Source organism: Mandrillus leucophaeus, unplaced genomic scaffold (assembly GCF_000951045.1).
Source record: "Mandrillus leucophaeus isolate KB7577 unplaced genomic scaffold, Mleu.le_1.0 Scaffold400, whole genome shotgun sequence".
Classification (NCBI taxonomy): Eukaryota; Metazoa; Chordata; class Mammalia; order Primates; family Cercopithecidae; genus Mandrillus; species Mandrillus leucophaeus.
In genome coordinates, this window is record NW_012104255.1 from 1,287,292 (window position 1) to 1,307,408 (window position 20,117).

At 41.5% G+C, this 20,117-nt stretch overlaps 1 protein-coding gene across 4 annotated transcripts in view; it reads left to right on the forward strand.

Annotated features, from left to right (window-relative positions):
• The window catches only part of PHF8 (PHD finger protein 8), a 116,478-nt gene that overhangs the window by 61,341 nt on the left and 35,020 nt on the right, over positions 1 to 20,117 (forward strand). For 2 of the 4 annotated variants that reach the window (XM_011991997.1, XM_011991995.1), the window contains 6 exons: positions 373 to 675; positions 1,438 to 1,541; positions 6,176 to 6,354; positions 6,970 to 7,055; positions 8,509 to 8,642; positions 9,228 to 9,541. In XM_011991997.1, coding sequence (XP_011847387.1) covers positions 373 to 675; positions 1,438 to 1,541; positions 6,176 to 6,354; positions 6,970 to 7,055; positions 8,509 to 8,642; positions 9,228 to 9,541 — 1,120 coding nt within the window. Of the gene's footprint in view, positions 1 to 372; positions 676 to 1,437; positions 1,542 to 6,175; positions 6,355 to 6,969; positions 7,056 to 8,508; positions 8,643 to 8,673; positions 8,714 to 9,227; positions 9,542 to 20,117 lie in introns of all 4 variants that reach the window. The other 2 variants (XM_011991998.1, XM_011991996.1) reach the window with 2 other exon arrangements.

Consider the following 20,117-nt stretch of genomic DNA (forward strand, 5'->3'; position numbering starts at 1 on the left):
TTACAGAGCTAGCTAGTAGCAGAATTAGGACTAGAACCTCTCCTTTTCTCAAATCCTGTAGTCCTTAGGGTTTGAACCACCCAGATTAGTACTTGATTATTTTCTGTTTCATGGCAGCTGCTTAGTGGAGTATTTTCTCTCCAATTTTGACAGTGCTTTGCTCGTCTTCTTACTTGTCAATGGCTGGGTAAAGAAATGCCACCCAATAAATTCTTGATGACTCATTATGTAAAAGCTAGGGTGTGCATATGTGGAGCATCTGTAAGCCACTTCCATGGCAGTGCCACCAGTACCAGGAACAGACCTCTGCTCTTAGTGTTGAGAGAACCCTTGAGTAAGCTCTAACCCCCTCATGTACTAACACTCTTGTAGGACATCTTCCAACAGAACGTTGGGAAGACGAGCAATATCTTTGGGCTGCAGAGGATCTTCCCAGCCGGCTCCATTCCCCTAACCAGGCCAGCCCATTCCACTTCAATGTCCATGTCCAGGCTGTCACTGCCCTCCAAAAATGGTTCAAAGAAGAAAGGCCTGAAGCCCAAGGAACTCTTCAAGAAGGCAGAGCGAAAGGGCAAGGAGAGTTCAGCCTTGGGGCCTGCTGGCCAGTTGAGCTATAATCTCATGGACACATACAATCATCAGGCACTGAAGACAGGCTCTTTCCAGAAAGCAAAGGTGGGTGCTGGCCCATGAGTTCAGCCCAACCCTTTTGGGTGTCCCTTGGAAGAACAGGGTTTCAAAAAGCAGGCTATCCTGGTTGGCTGCCATGTCCCTTAGACCCCCTGGTGTTTGGCTACCAGTCCCACTCATTTAACAGGCATTTATTGAGACCTTTTCTATGCTGGGCACTGTGATAGGTGCTATGGATGTGACTCTCAAGAGGCTGACAGGCGAGTGAGAAAGACAGGCATAAAAACAAATGAGTGCAATCAAGTATTGTGAATGCCACAATCAAGGGTGTGTGTGGGACCCTGAGATACAGAGGAGGGTTAATTCTGTCTGGGTAGGGAAGATTTTCAGGAGCTCTTTTCAGAAAACATAACACTTAGCTGAATTTTGAAATGCTGGGATGGGAATGAGATTTGAAAACATTGCGTGTGTCAGGTTGTAGTCTTGAGCAGGTCCTTGAGAAAAGCCCTCCACCAGGGCTCCATCTTGCCTCAAGATTGTGATTCTCTCCATGGGCATCTGAAGATGTGCCCCCTCTTTTTTAAGGGAACATGGTTCCCAAGATTGATAGGTGTCCCCTGAACCAACCACACATTTTCAAACTCCTGCTCCTGTGATCAGTGAGGGGTGTGGGGGGACAGTATAGCAGAAGGCCTTGGCTCAGGTGGTTTTGACAGTGAACTGAACCAGTGAAACCAGAGGGAACGTGCCATCATGATTCCCATGGGAGTCCCAGACAGGTGACAACTGAGCTTCCTACTTCTGCAGTTCAACATCACTGGTGCCTGCTTGAATGACTCAGATGATGACTCACCAGACTTGGACCTTGATGGAAATGAGAGCCCATTGGCCCTATTGATGTCTAACGGCAGGTGAGGTGGGAAGGGGGAGCACAGAGGTACTGGGACTGTCAGTGGTAATATGCCACTGAGACAGGGCATGGAATTGGAATCTAGGGGTTGGGACGTGGGTAGGAGGGACTGTACTTAGGGCAATACCTAGATAATATAATGTATCATTGCTTAGTTCAGAGAACCACGGTGTGGTGTTGGAGGTGGGTAGAGGGAGAGGTCTGAAATCGAATTGGCAATCCTGAGAAAGATTTTATCAGTTCTAGAAACTTCAGCAAGTCATTGGGCGAGAAACACTGGCAGCAATAAGTATAGCATACTTACTAAAAGCATTAGTTTTTTCTATACCTTTTGACTTAAGATTAGATTTTTAGGAATTTATAGAAATCCTTGCACACAAGTGTGTAATGATAAATGTTCAGTGTTCGCTGCACCATTGTAATAGTAATTGGAAACATCCAAATGTTCATCAGTAAGGGCTGGATAAATGATGGTACATCTATAGAATGGAATATCATGTAGCCGTTACAAAGAATGAGACAGTTAAATATTGACACAGAAAGATGTTTAAGGCGTATTTTTAAAATCAGATTACAGAATAATAGGAATAGTTCCATTTTTACTTTTAAAAGGGCATGTATGCACATGTATATATGTATGCACGTATGGAAAAGACATATATAGACTTTTGTATTTTTTGAAGAGGGAGGTTTAAAAATGGAATATACAAGCGTTAGAAATAAAAACAATGTGAAAGAGCACACAGTGAAAAATCTCACACCCATCTCTCTTTCCCTGTTTACCTTCCCATGGACAACCAATGTCAGTGGTTTCCTTCCAGAGATATGTATGTATATTTAGGCAAACAAATAGTGTGTGTGATATATATATGTAAATATATTTTTTAAAAAAATAGAGGTGGGGTCTCTGTTATTGCCCGGGCTGAGCTCTAACTCCTAGACTCAGGTGATCCTCCCACTTCGGCCTCCAAAGTGCTGGGATTACAGATGTGAGCCACCTTGCCTGACCTAGTTACATACTTTATACTTGTTACACCAAGTTTTTGTGTGTGTGTGTGTGTGTTTTGTTTGTTTGTTTGTTTTTGAGAGAGTCTCGCTCTGTTACCCAGGCTGGAGTGCAGTGGTGTGGTCTCGGCTCACTGCAACCTCTGCCCCCTCGGTTCAAGCGATTCTCGTGTCTCAGCCTCCCAAATAGCTGGGACTTCAGGTGCATGCTACCACACCCAGCTAATTTTTGTATTTTTAGTAGAGACAGGGTTTCTACATGTTGGCCAGGCTGGTCTCGAACTCCTGGCCTTGAGTGATCTGCCCGCCTCAGTCTCCCAAAGTGCTGGGATTACAGGCATGAGCCCATGTGCCCGGCCTTGTTATACCAAGTTTTTAACAGTGGTTATCCCTGGAAAGTACAATAGGGAAGGTAAGAGCAAATTTTCACTTGAGTAGCATTTGAATTTTGTACAATGAGCACGTATTTACTTTTCTTTAAATATTTAAGTATTTACTCTTCTTTAAATAATTTTAAAAGAACAAGTTCTAAAAGAATAAAATAAAAGCTGTTTACAACAAAATTATGGACTTGGGGAATCAGGCAATCCAAGGTTTAAATTCCAGCTGTGACACATATTCACTGTTCTACTTTGGCAAACTAATTAACCTATCTGAGCTTCAGTGTCCTCATTATATGTATTCTATAGTTAAAACTTACCTTAGGGTTGTTGGAGGATTAAATGAGATAATATATGTAGAACGTTAACCACAGGGCCTGCCATATAATTAATACTTAATAAATGGTAGTTCTTATAAATATGATGATGTCGAGACAAAAGAATTCTCCATGAAGATGGTGATAACGATGATGTGGCCATGACCAGAATCTAAGAAGATTGTCAGAAACCCTGAAATACATAGAGGCAGGGAAAGCCAGTAAGGGCTATTTTCTAGATACTCAGAACACTAGACAGCAGCAGTCAAGAGCCAGGTGCAGAGTATGAACAATGTAGGAACACAAACAACAAAGGTACCTTAATAGCTGCCTTCTAGGAAAAGGTTACCTTCAGGTCCATCTGGGCCCACCTGGGTGGAAAATAAGGGAAAAAGGAGTGAGAGTAGGGCAGATTCTGAAAGCAACAGAGCTATTCTTGGGGTTTGAGAATCCAGTTACTAAAGTGTAAGATTAGAGAGACTGTTGAATATTGCCTTTGTCCAGAACTCACGATAGGTCTCCTGGACAGGAGAAAATTCAGTCCTAGGAGTCCAGCCTATAATGGCTATTGAAGGTACAGTAAGATATTTCCTGCCCCTGCCCTACCCCCAGCACTCCTTCTTGTGCTGCTGCCTATTACCCGCTGCAGTGTCAGAAGCTGTTAAGTGAACCCAGATAGTCAAAGTAGAGAAATATTTACAGATGATGTGATGGTATGTCTGGGCTTCTCTCCAAACTTTGTGTTTTGCAGAGATTGAGGTGTAGATGAAACAAGACTGGCTGTGTTGATAATTGCTGAAACTTAGCTGAGTGATAGGTACATGAGAATTAATTATACTTTTATATTTTTGTGTATGTTTGAAAATTTTCTTTAAAAATTTTTTTAAAATTGTTAGAGACAGGGTCTTGCTGTATTGCCCAGGCTCAAGGAGTTCTTTCGCCTCAGCCTCCTGAGTTAGCCGATACTACAGACATGCACTACCACAACCCAGCTGAAAATTTTAATTATTGGAAGTTAATAGAAGACCAGGGCATACATAGCTGTCATTTATTGAGCATCTCCTCTGTGTCAAAGTCTGTCTTAGCTGTTTATATACACTATTTTATTTAATCCTCACAACAACCCCAAAAGTAAGTAGTAGTATCCGCATTTTACTAATGTGAAAATTGAGAGAGAACCTTGTAATATTAGCTACATGGAGCAGTTGCCATGGATCAAGCTCTGTATGAGCTCATTTAATCCTCAACCCTCTGAGGTAGAAAATAGGTCAGTTAAATGACAGCCAATTCACTGAAAGTCAATTTAACCAAATTACTAGTTGCTGAATGTATCAGTGTACTGATTTGCCAAAAACATGTTTCTTTTTAACTGTTTATGAGGTTTTTTTCCAGCAGTTCATATTGGTTAATATTGTCTACTATGTGTAACAGGATTATCTAAGCCACTTTTGAGTTCTGGACAAAGGCATTGTTCATTTCAACCAGTAATCATGAGTTTCTTCACTTACTGGCCAACATTTGTTATTTTTTTTTCTTTGTGACTATAGCCATTCTGGTGGATGTAAAGTGTAAACTCATTGTATGTGTTTTTTTAAAAAAAAATAAAAATTGTGGCCCAGTACAGTGGCTCACACCTGTAATCCCAACACTTTGGGAGGCCAAAGTGGGCGGATCACTTGTTAGGAGTTTGAGACCAGCCTGGCCAACATGACGAAACCCTTGTCTGTACTAAAATTACAAAAATTAGCCAGACCTGGTGGTGGGCGCCTATAATCCCAGCTACTTGGGAGGCTGAGACAGGAGAATTGCTTGAACCCAGGAGGCAGGAGGTTGCAGTGAGCCGAGATCATGCCACTACTCCAGCCTAGGCAACAGAGCAAGACTCCATCTCAAAAAGAAAAAAAAAAAAAGCAAATAAAAATTAAAATTGTATTTAAGGTATACAATGTGATATTTGATAAAGTTTATACTGTGAAATGATTATGCCAGTAAAGCTAGTTAACATATGCATCACTTCACGTACTTACCATGTGTTTGTGGTGAGAACACACAGGTCTACTCTCCTATGAAATTTCAAGTATCAGTGCAGTTTTGGTTTTGTTTTTTTTTTGAGACGGAGTCTTGCTGAGGCGAGAGAATTACTTGAACCCAGGAGGCAGAGGTTGCCATGGGCTGAGATCACGCCATTGAACTCCAGCCTGGGCGACAGAGCAAGACTCTGTCTCAAAAAAAAAAAAACAAAAAAACAAAAAAATTCTGGATACAAATCCTTTGCCAGATAAATGATTTCCAAATATTTTCTCTCAGTCTGTGGCTTTTATTTTATTTTCTTAATAGTTTCTCTTGAAATACAAAATTTTTAATTTTACTTAATCCCAGATTATATGATATTTTTCTGTGTTTTACTCTAGTTTTATAGTTTTAGGTTTTACATTTAGATCTATGATGCATTTTACGTTAATTTTTGTATATGATGTGAGGTAAGGGTCCACATTTATTTCTTTGCATCCATTTTTCTCAGCAACTTTTACTGAAAAAACCATCCTTTCCCCCACTGAGCTGCTTTAGCACCTTTTGTCAAAAATCATTTGATCATAAATTTAAGGGTTTATTCGGAACTCAAAGTTCTTTTCCACTGATCTGTATGTCTGTCTTTATGCTGATATCACATTGCCTTGATTACCATAGCTTTAGAGTAAATTTTGGGATTGAACAGTGTAAGTCCTCCAATGTTGTTCTTTTTCAAAATTATTTTGTCTGTGTTAGGTCCTTTATATGTCCAAGTATGTTTTACTATCAACTTTTTATTTAAAAAGCTGGCTGGATTTTGGTAGGGATTGTATTGAATCCGTAGTCAATGTAGAGAGAATTGCTGTCTTGCTAGCGACTAACAATATTGCTAGTGACTGTTTTTATGTTCTCCTTCCCTTCAGTACGAAAAGGGTGAAGTGCTTATCCAAATCTCGGCGAACCAAGATAGCAAAGAAGGTAGACAAGGCTAGACTGGTGGCAGAACAGGTGATAGAAGATGAATTTGACTTGGATTCAGATGATGAGCTGCAGATTGACGAGAGATTGGGAAAGGAGAAGGCGACCCTGATAATAAGACCAAGTGTGTGTCTGTTCTTTCTTTTTCCTCCTCTACCCATTTTTTGTTTGTTTGTTTGTTTGTTTGTTTTGAGATGGAGTTTCGCTCTTGTTGCCCAGGCTGGAGTGCAATGGCGCGATCTTGGCTCACTGTAACATCCGCCTCCCGGGTTCAAGTGATTCTCGTGCCTCAGCCTCCTGAGTAGCTGGAATTACAGGCATGTGCCACCATGCCTGGCTAATTTTGTATTTTTAGTAGAGATGGGATTTCACTATGTCGATCAGGCTGGTCTGGAACTCCTGACCTCAGGTGATCCACCCGCCTCAGCCTCCCAAAGTGCTGAGATTACAGGTGCAAGGCACCACGCTCAGCCCTTGCCCGTTTTATATTTGTTTTTGGCCCTCTTGATAGACTTAAGACCTTAGGCTTGAGCTTGTTGACATTCTGCTATACTATGTTCTGTAGGCCTTCATTGTTTCCTTTGTTCTAAAGATTTATTTATCACCTGATCCCTAACCTCTCTAAATTAGTCATCTGTGGTCATTACTTCCAAGAAAATTAGTCTTATTTTTTTCTTCTGGGTATTTGGCTGAAATGCTAATCATAGCTTCATAATAAGTGCATTCCATTGTTTTCTAGAATTTCCCCGGAAATTGCCCCGTGCGAAGCCTTGCTCTGACCCCAACCGAGTTCGTGAACCAGGAGAAGTTGAGTTTGACATTGAGGTAGGATTCTGCCCTGGATCTAGTCTTCTGCTCATTCTGGTGATAGAGACAGAAGACGGATTGTCATTCTAGTTGGGGGATATGCAGGGAGGAAGATATCCTATGCATTCATTTCCTGAATTATTTATTTATTATTATTATTATTTTTTTTTTGAGACAGAGTCTCTTTGCTCTGTTGCCCAGGCTGGGGTACAATGGTATGATCATGGTTCACAGCAGTCTTGACCTCCGAGGCCAGCTCAGCCTCCCTAGTAGCTGGGACCACAGGCTTACACCACCAACGTAGCTAATTCTTTTCAATTTTTTTTTTTGTAGAGACAGGGTCTCGCTGTGTTGCCCAGGCTGGTCTCAAACTCCTGGGCTCATGTGATCTTTTGCCTTGGCCTCCCAAAGTGCTGGAATCACAGGGTGAGCCACTGCAGTGAAATATTTATTAAGTGAAAGAGTGTGTGCGAAGTGCTGCTGAGCATGTAAATGGAAGATTTCAATTTAGTTGAAATACCTTAAACATCCTTTAATACAGAGTAGAATAAAAGTCAGTGTGGGCCGGGCACGGTGGCTCACGCCTGTAATCCCAGTACTTTGGGAGGCTGAGGTGGGCATATCATGAGGTCAAGAGATTGAGACCATCCTGGCCAACATGGTGAAACCCCGTCGCTGCTAAAAAATTAGCTGGGCGTGGTGGCACACCCCTGTAGTCCCAGCTACTTGGGAGGCTGAGGCAGAAGAATCACTTGAACCCAGGAGGCAGAGGTTGCAGTGAGGCAGGATCGTGCCACTGCACTCCAGCCTGGCGACAGAATGAGACTCCGTCTCAAAAAAATAAAAAAATAAAAAGTCAGCCAGGCGCGGTGGCTCATGCCTGTAATTCCAGCACTTTGGGAGGCCGAGGCAGGTGGATCACGAGGTCAGGAGATCAAGACCATCCTGGCTAGCACGATGAAATCCCGTCTCTACTAAAAATACAAAAAAACAAAATTAGCCGGGCATGGTGGTGGATGCCTGTAGTCGCAGCTACTCGGGAGGCTGAGGCAGGAGAATGATGTGAACCCGGGAGGCAGAGCTTGCAGTGAGTCGAGATCGCGCCACTGCACTCCAGCCTGGGCGACAGAGCGAGACTCTGTCTCAGAAAAAAAAAATAAATAAATAAAAACTTAAAAGTCAGTGTGATGTAGCAGAAAGAGTATGTGATAAGGAGTATCTGATGTGACCTTACACAAATTATTTAACTTCCCCGAGCCTTAGTTTTCTTACCTGTTTAAAATGGGAGTATACTACCTACCTCACAAAGATGCCTTGGAAATTAAGATAAAAAATGAATATTCTGCTTAATACTTGGTCTATACTTGGTGCTCAGAAGATATTAATATCAGGAGTCAGATCATCACCCCTATATTGGGGCCTTACCAGAGCCATCCTGGGCAGCTGAGGTGATACACACTCTCTCCAACAGGAGGACTATACAACAGATGAGGACATGGTGGAAGGGGTTGAAGGCAAGCTCGGGAATGGTAGTGGCGCTGGTGGCATTCTTGATCTGCTCAAGGCCAGCAGGCAGGTGGGGGGACCTGACTATGCTGCCCTCACGTGAGTACTGGCTTTTATCTCCCCTTTCCAGGCTATCAGACAGCAACCCCCGCTCCCGCCCAAGGTGCCAGGTCAGCCAATCAGTAGATATTTATAGAGCCATTTAAAGGGACAAAGAATTATCCAGGGCATTTTGGTGAAAGAATAAAGTAGGCATGAAACCTGTCCTAAGGAACTTAAGATCTGATGGCGATAAGTTGTATAGACTTCAAGAGGAATCAATTTTGGGCACTTACGAAGTTGGGAAGAGGGGCTAGAAGAGTCATGCAAGGAGAATTGTTACAAAAATAATGAAAGAATGCAGCATGCATAAACAGGGAGGGAGGTGTGCCCCTTTTTTGCCACCTTGCCTACTGTCTGTGGAGAGACTTTAGGCAAAAAGGACTGGCTTTTCATGAAAACAGTCTATGGTACTGTCTTGATCCTTAAGCTTAATTCCAAATTTTTCACTTAGGGTGATTCTCCCCTTTTTCCTCCCACCTTGATCCTCATAGCTGTTGTCCCTCCTCCCTGAGTGTTCTGATGACTGGTTTACTCTGACAGTTAAAAACAACTGCCTCAGTATTTCTCCTCTGTCCCTTGCAGTGAGGCCCCAGCTTCTCCCAGCACTCAGGAGGCCATCCAGGGCATGCTGTGCATGGCCAACCTGCAGTCCTCATCGTCCTCACCGGCTACCTCCAGCCTGCAGGCCTGGTGGACCGGGGGGCAGGATCGAAGCAGTGGGAGCTCCAGCAGTGGGCTGGGCACAGTGTCTAACAGTCCTGCTTCCCAGCGCACCCCAGGGAAGCGGCCCATCAAGCGGCCAGCATACTGGAGAACCGAGAGCGAGGAGGAGGAGGAGAACGCCAGTCTGGATGAACAGGACAGCTTGGGAGCATGCTTCAAGGACGCAGAGTATAGTAAGGGCAGCTAAGCACATGGGTTCAGGCCAGAAGGGGTCTCCTCAGTCCCAGTCTCCATCCTCGGCCCAATAGAGGACAGTTTGTAGTGAGCAAAGTCCTGGTCTTAAGCCTGATATTTAGTTTCTCTAAGCCGTATTTTCCTAATTTGTAAAATGGGAATATCTCACAGGTTAATGTTAAGAATTTGAGATTATGCTTACACAGATCATCTGGCACAGTTTCTTGCTCATGGGAAGCCTTCAAAAAATGGTAGTTATAATTTGCTCTCGTCTGTTTTTACTAATGTCCAACCTTTACCGCTGGTGACTCTTTTTTTCTCTTGCCTGTTTGACTGCCATCATCTGTGTCATTTGTGTCCTGTGTTGGCCAGTTTGTCCCTTTTGCAAAGGTCCATAATGACCTTTCAGTGGGCTTTTTACATTTAAGAGATGACTCCTTTTTTTAATCCAAGATTTTATTGAGTACCACAATGTATAAGGCACTCTTGTATAATACAGGTGACTGTATAATGTAAGTGCTTTTTGTTTTGTTTTGTTTTTTGAGACAGAATCTCCCTCATTAGCCCAGAGTGGAATGCAGTGATGCCATCTTAGCTCACTGCCACCTCCACCTCCTGGGTTCAAGCAATTCTCGTGCCTCAGCCTCCCGAGTAGCTGGGATTACAGGTGTGCACCATCACATCACGCCTGGCTAATTTTTGTATTTTTGCGGGAGACAAGGTTTTGTCATGTTGGCTAGGGTGATCTCGAACTCCTGGCCTCAAGTGATCTGCCCGCCTGCCTTGGCGTCCCAAAGTGCTGGGATTATAGGCATGAGCCATCACACCCGGCCATTGTTTTAATATTTCAAAAGTTATACAAATATGGTTAACGCTTGCTGACCAAAACTGAAGATGGAGAAAGCAAAAATTCTTTTTGACTAACACTCTTTCCTCTGAGCCCAAAGACAACCTTTGTCATCATTTTCACGTATGCCTTTTATTTTGTTGTGTTTACATTCTTATGTAGACAGAAGTATAGTTTTATTTAGTCTGTGTGGTTCTGCAACTTGCTTAGTTTTCTTTCAATGTCAGTACAGAGATATACTTTATCAATACATAGAGATCTATCTGCTGCATAGTGTTCTGTAATATAGAAATATATGTTTAATCATTCCCTACTGATTGACATTTAAGTTGTTTCTAAGTTTTTACTTTTACTAACAACACTGCATTGAAAATTCTTACAGTAACCTTTTGTGCCTATGTGCCAGTTAATATTTTTCTAGGGGGGATAGACCTGTTGAGTTGAAGGGTATGTAGAAGACAAATGTTAATAAATAGTGCCAAATTTCCCTCCAAAAGGGCCAGTATATGATCAGTGTATGAAACATACCTGTTTGCCCATAGCCTTACCAGCAGTGGATACTATCAGCCTTTTTAATTTTTGCCAATCCTATGGCAAAAGATGGTGTCTGTTTGTTTTATGTGTTTATTGACTCTTCTTTATTCCTTTTCTGTGAATTTTCCATTCAGTCTTTCACCCATTTTTCTATTGGGATGTTTTGTTTTTCTTATTGATTTGTAAGAGTTCTTTATATATTCTAGATGTGTTGGAGTATTTTTTGTATATTCTGGATATATTGAAAAATACTTCCTTTTAGGTTTGTGTTTAATTTTATTATGTCTTTCTAGCATGTAGATAATTTTGATTTTTACATTGTCATCTTTATCAATTTTTTTTTTTTTTTTTTTTTTTTTTAAGACACAGTCTCACTCTGTCACCCAGGCTGAAGTGCAGTGGCGCAATCATGGCTCATTGCAGCCTCGACCTCCGCAATCCCATCTCAATCTCCCTGGTAGATGGGACCATAGGTGCATGCCACCACACCCAGCTTATTTTTTGTGCAGATGGGGTTTCGCCATGTTGCCCAGGCTGGTCTCGAACTCCTGGGCTCAAGTGATCCTCCTGCCTTGGTCTCCCAAAGTGCTGGAATTATAGGCGTGAGCCACTGCATCCAGCCATCTTTATCAGTTTTTAATAGTTTTTTGTATTTTATGTTTTGATTAAGAAGGCCTTCTTATATTTTCCCCTAAAACTTACATAGGAGTTAAAATTTTAGCTCTTTATCTGGAATTAAGTTTTTGTGAATTGTGGGAGGTTAGAATCTAACTTTATTTTTTTCCACATTAGTAGTCATTTCCCCCAACACCGTTTATTGACTAGTTCATCATCATCCCCCTGACTTGAAGTTCTACCTTTGTCACAAACTAAATTCCCAAATATATGGGGATTTGTTTTCCACTCTAGTCCAAGTTCTGTGCCTTAACAGCTGTATGACCTTGGCCAGGCTAGTTAACCTCTCTATGCCTCTCTGTGATAGTCATGCCTACCTCATATGTTGTTGTGAGAGTTAAATAAATATACAGAAAGCACTTAAAACATTGCCCAGCTCATATAAGTAAGTACTATGTATTAGATACTATTAATATTATTCTGTTCCATAAAATCAACTTGTCAAAACAAATTTTTATTTTACCAAACAGATGCTAAAAAAGAAAATGAAAATCAACTTGTCTATTCCTGTGACAATAACATGTAGGTTAGTTACCACAGACTTTGTTTCTGGTAGAGCACATCCCCTCTACAGACCTTGCTGTGAACCTGAGGAGACCACAGATGCTCACTAAGACTCTCATCTTTGAGCTAAGCTTTGATTTGTTTTAGGGACATGCCAGGTTCCCCTGGCCACCCACTGTACTGTGAGCAGTCAAATCACATTGACCTGTAGCTAAGACATGTGGACTTGATTTGACCACTCCTCTTAGAACAGCTCACTCAGCCTCTCCTCTCTCCTTCCCCTCACTGCTTTGCCCAGCAACCTTGGAAAGGCAGCTTACCAAGGAGAGACCTCCTTACTTGTTCTTATTTTTCCAGAATTTTGAGGCTGCTGTTGAGCTTTTTCTATTTCAGATGAATTTTAGAATCGGCTTTTCAAAGGATTGCGTGATGTTTGTGGGTTAATTTATGGAGACATATCTTTCATCAGAGGCCTTTCGGCTATACTGGGATTTGTGCATTCCTGAATATAACCTTGTGTCCTGAAAATTTGTGCACTAAAAACAATAAGGCATGCAAAAAGAGATTAGGGCCACAGCCCTCAAAATCTATGTGACTTTGAAGCCAAAATGCAGACTCAAATAATAGCAGTCCTAAGTTAGAGCCCAGTGGCATTCATACCTGGCATTATAGTCAGTGGCTTCTCTATGGCCTTAAGCTCTGGACTCAGACTTCTTCTTTCCAAATCTGGATTTTTGAGGGCATTTGGTTAAATAGATAGCAGCTTCATCAAATTAAAATCTGATCCAGGGCCTAGTCCCTATTAATCTTTTTTGACAAAACAAACAAAAAAACCCAGGGGGAAATGTCTTTGCAACTTCATCTGCTTGGTCAGATAGCCTATCCCATCAAAACTAAATTTTGTAGAAAATAGAGTCACCATTTACTTTTTCTCTGATAGGCAAACTTGTGTGATTTTTAGTTTTTGTCTGTACGTCGTCTTATGTTGCTAAGGCTTTCTCTGTAGTTGTGAAAAAGCCTACCACTGATTGGTTGTAAACAACTACGGAAAATTGTTTTTGAACTGGTACAACTTCTGAACAGCTTTGAAATCATGGTTTTGTCTTTTTTTTTTTTTTTTTTTTTTTTTTTTTTTTGAGACCGAGTCTCACTTTGTTGCCCAGGCTGGAGTGAAGTGGTGTAATCTGGGCTCACTGCAACCTCTGCCTTCCTGCCTTCCTGGTTCAAACAGTTCTCCTGCCTTGGCCTCCCAAGTAGCTGGGATTACAGGCACACGCCACCACGCCTGGCTAATTTTTTGTATTTTTAGTAGAGACGGGGTTTCACCACATTGGCCAGGCTGGTCTCGAACTCCTGACCTCAAGTGATCCACCTGCCTCAGCCTTCCAAAGTGCTGGAATTACAGGCATGAGACACCAGGCCCAGCCATACATCTTTCTCTTATTTACCTTTTGGGTATGAGCAGCAGCCATCTTATGTTTCTGTCTTCAAACGTGGTTTGTCTCTATTTATTCATGTCTTCTTGTATGTATCTCTTCTTTGGTCTATTTCTTCTTCAGTTTAGGAATTTTATTTTGGTTCATAAAAGTGGCATCTTTTTATGTATTACATTTTCTAATTGGCTGTTGCTAATAAGGAGGAAAATAGTTGATTCTTTCCCATATCAATCCTGTTTTGGACTACCTTATTATACTGTTATTAGTTCTATTTGTTTTCAGTTCATTGTCTTGATTTCTTGAGGTAGATGATCTGTGTGTCCTGTATTAGTTTGATAGGGCTGCCATAACAAAATATCACAGACTGGGTGGCTTAAACAACAGAAAGTTATTTCCTTACACTTCTGGCAGCTGAAAGTTGAAGATCAAGGTGCCGGCAGAGTTGGTTTCTCCTGAGGTCTCTCTGCTTGGCTTGCAGATGGCCTTCCTCTTGCTGCCTCTTCCTGTGGTTGTACCTCTGTGCATACACGCCGATGATGTCTCCCTGTGTGTCCTAATCACCACCTCTTATAAGATCACCAGTCAGATTGATTTAGGGCCTACCTTAATAGTCTTATTTTAACTTCATTATCTCTTTAAAGGCCCTATCTCTACATATAGTTACATTCTGAATACTAGGGGGTAGGTCTTCACCATATGAATTTCAGGGGGCACCGTTCGGCCCATAATATCTTCCTCCTTTCCAATATTCATACCTCTAACTTCCAGTTTTATTACAGTGTTGAGTCATAGTGGTGATGGGGGCATCCTTTTGCTGTTTTCAGACTTTAAAGGGAATACTGCCAGTCTTTCTCCACTCAATATGTAGGTCTCTGATAGACTACTCTCATAGAGTTCCGGGAGTCTCTAGCTATTTATTTACTCATTTAGACACAGTCTCGCTCTGTCACCCAGGCTGGAGTGCAGTAGCGCAATTTCGGCTCACCGTAGCCTCCCTCCTAAGCTCAAGTGATCCTCCCACCTCAGCCTCCCGAGTAGCTGGGACTACAGGCTCACGCCACCACTCCTGGCTGATTTTTGTGTTTTTAGTGGAAACAGTGTTTTGCCATGTTGCCCGGGCTAGCTTTATTTTAAAAGGCTTTTGTTTGTTTTAAAATCAAGAATCATATTAGGTTTTATCAAATAATGTTGGCATATTTGGACATAAATACATAGTTTTTCTGTTAATTTGTTAATACAGTGACATTAATAGAATTACTCATTTTGAATCGTTACTTTCATGAGATTAGCTGTACTTGGTCATGGTGTTTAACGATAGTTCGTCTAGTTTATTTGATTGCTAGTCGTTTCAAAAACTAGTTTTTTGGCTTTATTGATCATCTCTAGTGTTTGATATTTTATTCTCTTTTTAAATTTTCTGTATTCAGCATCTTGAGTTGAAAGCTCTGTTGATGTATTTTCAATCTGCTTTTTGGTAAAGCGTTTTTTAAATTTTATTTTTATTTATTTATTTATTTTTGAGACAGAGTCTTGCTCTGTCACCCAGGCTGGAGTGCAGAGGTGCGATCTTGGCTCACTGCAACCTCTGCCTCCCGGGTTCAAGTGATTCTTCTACCTCAGCCTCCTAAGTAGCTGGGATTACAAGCATACGCCACCGTGCCCAGCTAATTTTGTGTATTTTTAGTTGAGACGGGGCTTCGCCATGTTGGCCAGGCTGGTCTCAAACTCCTGACCTCACATGATCTGCCTGCCTCAACCTCCCAAAGTGCTGAGATTATAGGCGTGACCCACCACGTCCGGCTTGAAATTTTATTTTTTTAATTAACATGAAGTAAAATTGACTCTCTTGGTATACACATGTTCATATTCTTCCAGCCACCATAATCAGGATACAGAGCCCTTTGATAATTCCCTAACCTCCTTTGTGTTACTACCCCCTTTATAGTCATGCCTGCCCTCTACTCCTGGGCAACCACTGATCTGCTCTTTGTCACTGTGGTTTTGCCTTTGCCAGAATGTCATATAAATGGAATTATGCAGTATGTAATATTTTGAGACTGGCATCTTTTGCTTACCGTAATGCCCTTTTTTTTTTTTTTTTTTTTGAGATGGAGCCTTGCACTGTCGCCTGGGCTGGAGGGCAATGGCACGATCTCGGCTCACTGCAACCTCCACCTCCTGGATTCACGAGATTCTCCTGCCTCAGCCTTCCGAGTAGCTGGGATTAAAGGCGCACACCACCACACCCAGCTAATTTTTTGTATTCTTAGTAGAGACGGGGTTTCACTGTGTTGGCCAGACTGGTCTCGATCTCCTGACCTCGTGATCCGCCTGTCTCAGCCTCCTGAAGTGCTGGGATTACAGGCATAAGCCCCCACACCCGGCCCACCATAATGCCTTTAATATTCATTCATGTTGTTGCGTATCAAAAGCTTGTTCTTTTTTATTGCTGAGTAATATTCCATTGTATGGATATACCCATTGAAGGTCATTTTGGTTGTTTCCACTTTGGGGTGATTACAAATAGAGCTGCTGTGAACATTCAGGTATAGGTTCTTGTGTGAATATGAGTTTTCATTTTTCTAGGATAAATACCCAGGAATGAGATTCCTGGGCAGTACGGGCAGTGGATGTTTTAACTTTACAAGAAAATACTGGCTGGGCGTGGTGGCTTGCGCCTGTAATCCCAGCACTTTGGGAGGCCAAGGCGGGTGGATCACGAGGTCAGGAGCTTGAGACCAGCCTGGCCAATATGGTGAAACCCCATCTCTACTGAAAATACAAAAAAATTAGCTAGGCGCAGTGGCACGTACCTGTAGTCCCAGCTACTCAGGAGGCTGAGGCAGAAGAGTCGCTTGAACCTGGGAGGTGGAGGTTGCAGTGAACGGAGATTGCGCCACTGCACTCCAGCCTGGGGGACAGAGTGAGACTCCATCTCAAAAAAAAAAACCAAAAAACTACTCAACTATTTCCCAGAATGGTTATTTTACGTTCCCACTAGCAATATGTGGAATTCCAGTTGCTCTACATACTCATCAGCACTTGGTTTTGTCAATATAGTTATTTTAATCATCCTAATGAATGTATAGTGATATCTCATTTAATGGTTCATCTAATGGCTAATGATAATAGTGAAATTAAGAAATGTGGTATATATAAACAATGGAATATTATTGTTCACCATTCATAGATCCTCTTTTTTGAAGTGTCAAACAGACATTTTGAATGCATTGTTAAGATTTCTTGTTCAGGATTTAACTATGAATTTTTCTTTTTGTTTTCTTTTCTTTGTTTTTTGAGCCAGTCTTGCTCTGTCACCCAGGCTGGAGTGCAGTGCCACGATCTCGGCTCACTGCAACTGCTGCCTCCTGCATTCAGGTGATTCTCATGCCTCGGCCTCCTGAGTAGCTGAGACTGAAGGTGTGTACCACCATGCCCGGCCAATTTTTTTTTTTTTTTTTTTTCCTAGTAGAGATGAGGTTTCACCATGTTGGCCAGGCTGGTCTTGAACTCCTGACCTTAAGTAATCCGCCCACCTTGGCCTCCCAAAGTACTGGGATTTTAGGCATGAGCCACCACACCCAGTCTGGATTTATTTTCTTTAGTAGATATAGAGTTTTCAGGTTATCTGTTTGATTTTTAGGTGAGTTATTTATTTAAATTAAGACTAGCCAAGTGCAGTAGTGAAAAGAGGGGAAAGAGTTTGGGTGAGTTTTTATAGTTTGTATCTTTCAAGGAATTGGTCTGTTTTAATATAACTTACAGAATTTTTGGGCATAGAGTTGTTTGTAGAATTCCCCTATTATTCTTTAAATGTCTATGGGGTCTTTAGTGATATCCCCCTCTTCCCTTCTCATTCTTGATATTGGTAAATTGTTTCTTCTCTCTCTCTCTCTCTCTCTTTTTTTTTTCTTTGCAATTGCTGGCACTTTGTCTTTTTTTTTTTTTTTTTTTTTTAACTTAAAAAGTGTTTTTAGGACTACAGGTGCATACCACTGGCTGATTTTTTATTCTTATGGAGATGGGGGGTCTCACTATGTTGCATAGCCTTGTGTCAAACTCCTGACCTTAAGTGATCATCTCTTCCGGACCTCCCAAAGTACTGGGATTACAAGTGTGAGCCAGGCCTTATTGTGTCAATTTAATTGATCTTTTCAACATTTTTTGTTTCATTTTCTATGTTTTATCTTTGTCAATTACATTCCACTCTTAATGTAGTTAAGATTGCTGTAGTTTTATTCTTTTTCTGATTTCAGAGATGATTATTTAGATTATTTATTTGAGACCTTTTTCATATCTTGTTTTGCTATTTTTACTTTTATTCTATTTTTGTTTTTTGTTTTTTTTTTGAGACAGAGTCTTGCTCTGTCACCCAGGCTGGAGTGCAGTGGCACAGTCTCGGCTCGCTCCAACCTCCGCCTCCCAGGTTCAAGTGGTTCTCCTGCTTCAGCCTCCCAAGTAGCTGGGATTACAGTCACGCGCCACCACGCCCAGCTAATTTTTGCATTTTTAGTAGAGATGGGATTTCACCAGGCTGGTCTCGAACTCCTGACCTCAAGTGATCCGCCCACCTTGGCCTCCCAAAGTACTGGGATTACAGGCGTGAGCCACCATGCCCAGCCTTTTTTTTGTTTTGTTTTAGTATTTTATAAAGTTGATATATTAACAGCATATCGTATATATTTTGGGGATACATATGTGATATTTTGATACACATATACAATGTGTAATGATGAAGTTAAGCTTAGTGATATGTCTATCATCAAACCTTTATTTTTGTGTCAGAAACATAATTCTCTTCTAGCTGTCTTGAAATACACAATAAATTATTAACTGTAATTTCCTGACTGTACTAGTGAATGCTAGAATTTATTCCTTCTGTCTAACTGTATTTTTGTACCCATTAACCAACTATTTTTCATCCCCTGCTTCCTTTCCCAGCCTCTGGTAACCACCATTCTACTCTCCACCTCTGTGAGATCCACTTTTTTAGGTCTCACATATGAGTGAGAACATGCAATATTTGTCTGCCTATTCCTGGCTTATTTCACTTAATACAATGATCTCCATTTTCATTCATTTTACTGCAAGTGACAGGATTTCATTTGTTTTAATGGCTGAATAATATTCCATTGTTTATATATACCACATTTCTTAATTTCACTCATTTGTCCATTGATGGATACTTAGGTTGATTCCGTATCTTGGCTATTGTGAATAATATTGCAGTGAACATGGGAATGCAGATATCTCTTTGATACACTGATTTATTTCCTTTTGGATATGCCCAGCAGTGGAATTGCTGGATCATATGGTACTGTTTTCCATGATAGTTGTACTACCTTATATCCCCACCAACAGTGTATGAATGTTCCTCTTTCTCCAAATGCTGAAGAGTAACAAATCCTCTCCAGCATTTGTTACTTCTTGTCTTTTGGATAATAGCCATTCTAACTGAGGTGAGATGATTTCTCATTGTGGTTTTGATTTCTGTTTCCCTGATGATGAGTGATATTGGACATTTTTCCCCATATACCTGTCGAGCCTTTTTTTTTTTTTTTTCAACTTTTATATTCTGGGGTACATGTACAGGATGTGCAGGTTTGTTACATAGGTAAACATGTGCCATGGTGGTTTACTGCACAGACCAACCTATTACCTAGGTATTAAGCCCAGCATCCATTAGCTATTCTTCCTTATACTCTCCCTCCTTGCCACCGACAGGCCCTAGTGTATGTTGTTCCCCCACTCCTATGTGTCCATGTGTTCTCGTCGTTCAACTCCCACTTATAAATGAGAACATGTGGTATTTAGTTTTCTGTTCCTGTGCTAGTTTGCTAAGAATAAGTTTCCAGCTCCATCCATGTCCCTGCAATGGACGTGATCTTATTCCTTTTTATGACTGCATAGTATTCCATGCTGTATATGTACCAGCTTTTCTTTATCCAGTCTGTCATTGATGGGCATTTTGGTTGATTCCATGTCCTTGCTATTGTGAATACTGCTGCAGTGAACATACGTGTGCACGTCTTTATAATAGACTGATTTGTATTCCTTTGGGTATGTACCCAGTGATAGGATTACTGGGTCAAATGGTAGTTCTGCCTCTAGATCTTTGAGGAATCACCATGCTGTCTTCCACAATGCTTGAACTAATTTACACTCTCACCAACAGTGTAAAAGCGTTCCTTTTTCTCTGCAACCTCACCAGCATCTGTTGTTTTTACATTGCCATTCTGCTGGTGTGAGATAGTGTCTCACTGTGGTTTTGATTTGCATTTCTCTAATAATCAGTGATGTTGAGTTTTTTTTCATATGATGGCCCCATGAATGTCTTCTTTTTTTTTTTTTTTGAGACGGAGTCTCGCTCTGTTAGCCAGGCTGGAGTGCAGTGGCGAGATCTCATCTCCCTGCAAGCTCTGCCTCCCAGATTCACGCCATTCTCCTGCCTCAGCCTCCCGAGTAGCTGGGACTACAGGCGCCCGCCACCACACCCGGCTAATTTTTTTGTATTTTTAGTAGAGATGGGGTTTCACCATGTTAGCCAGGATGGTCTCGATCTCCTGACCTCATGATCCA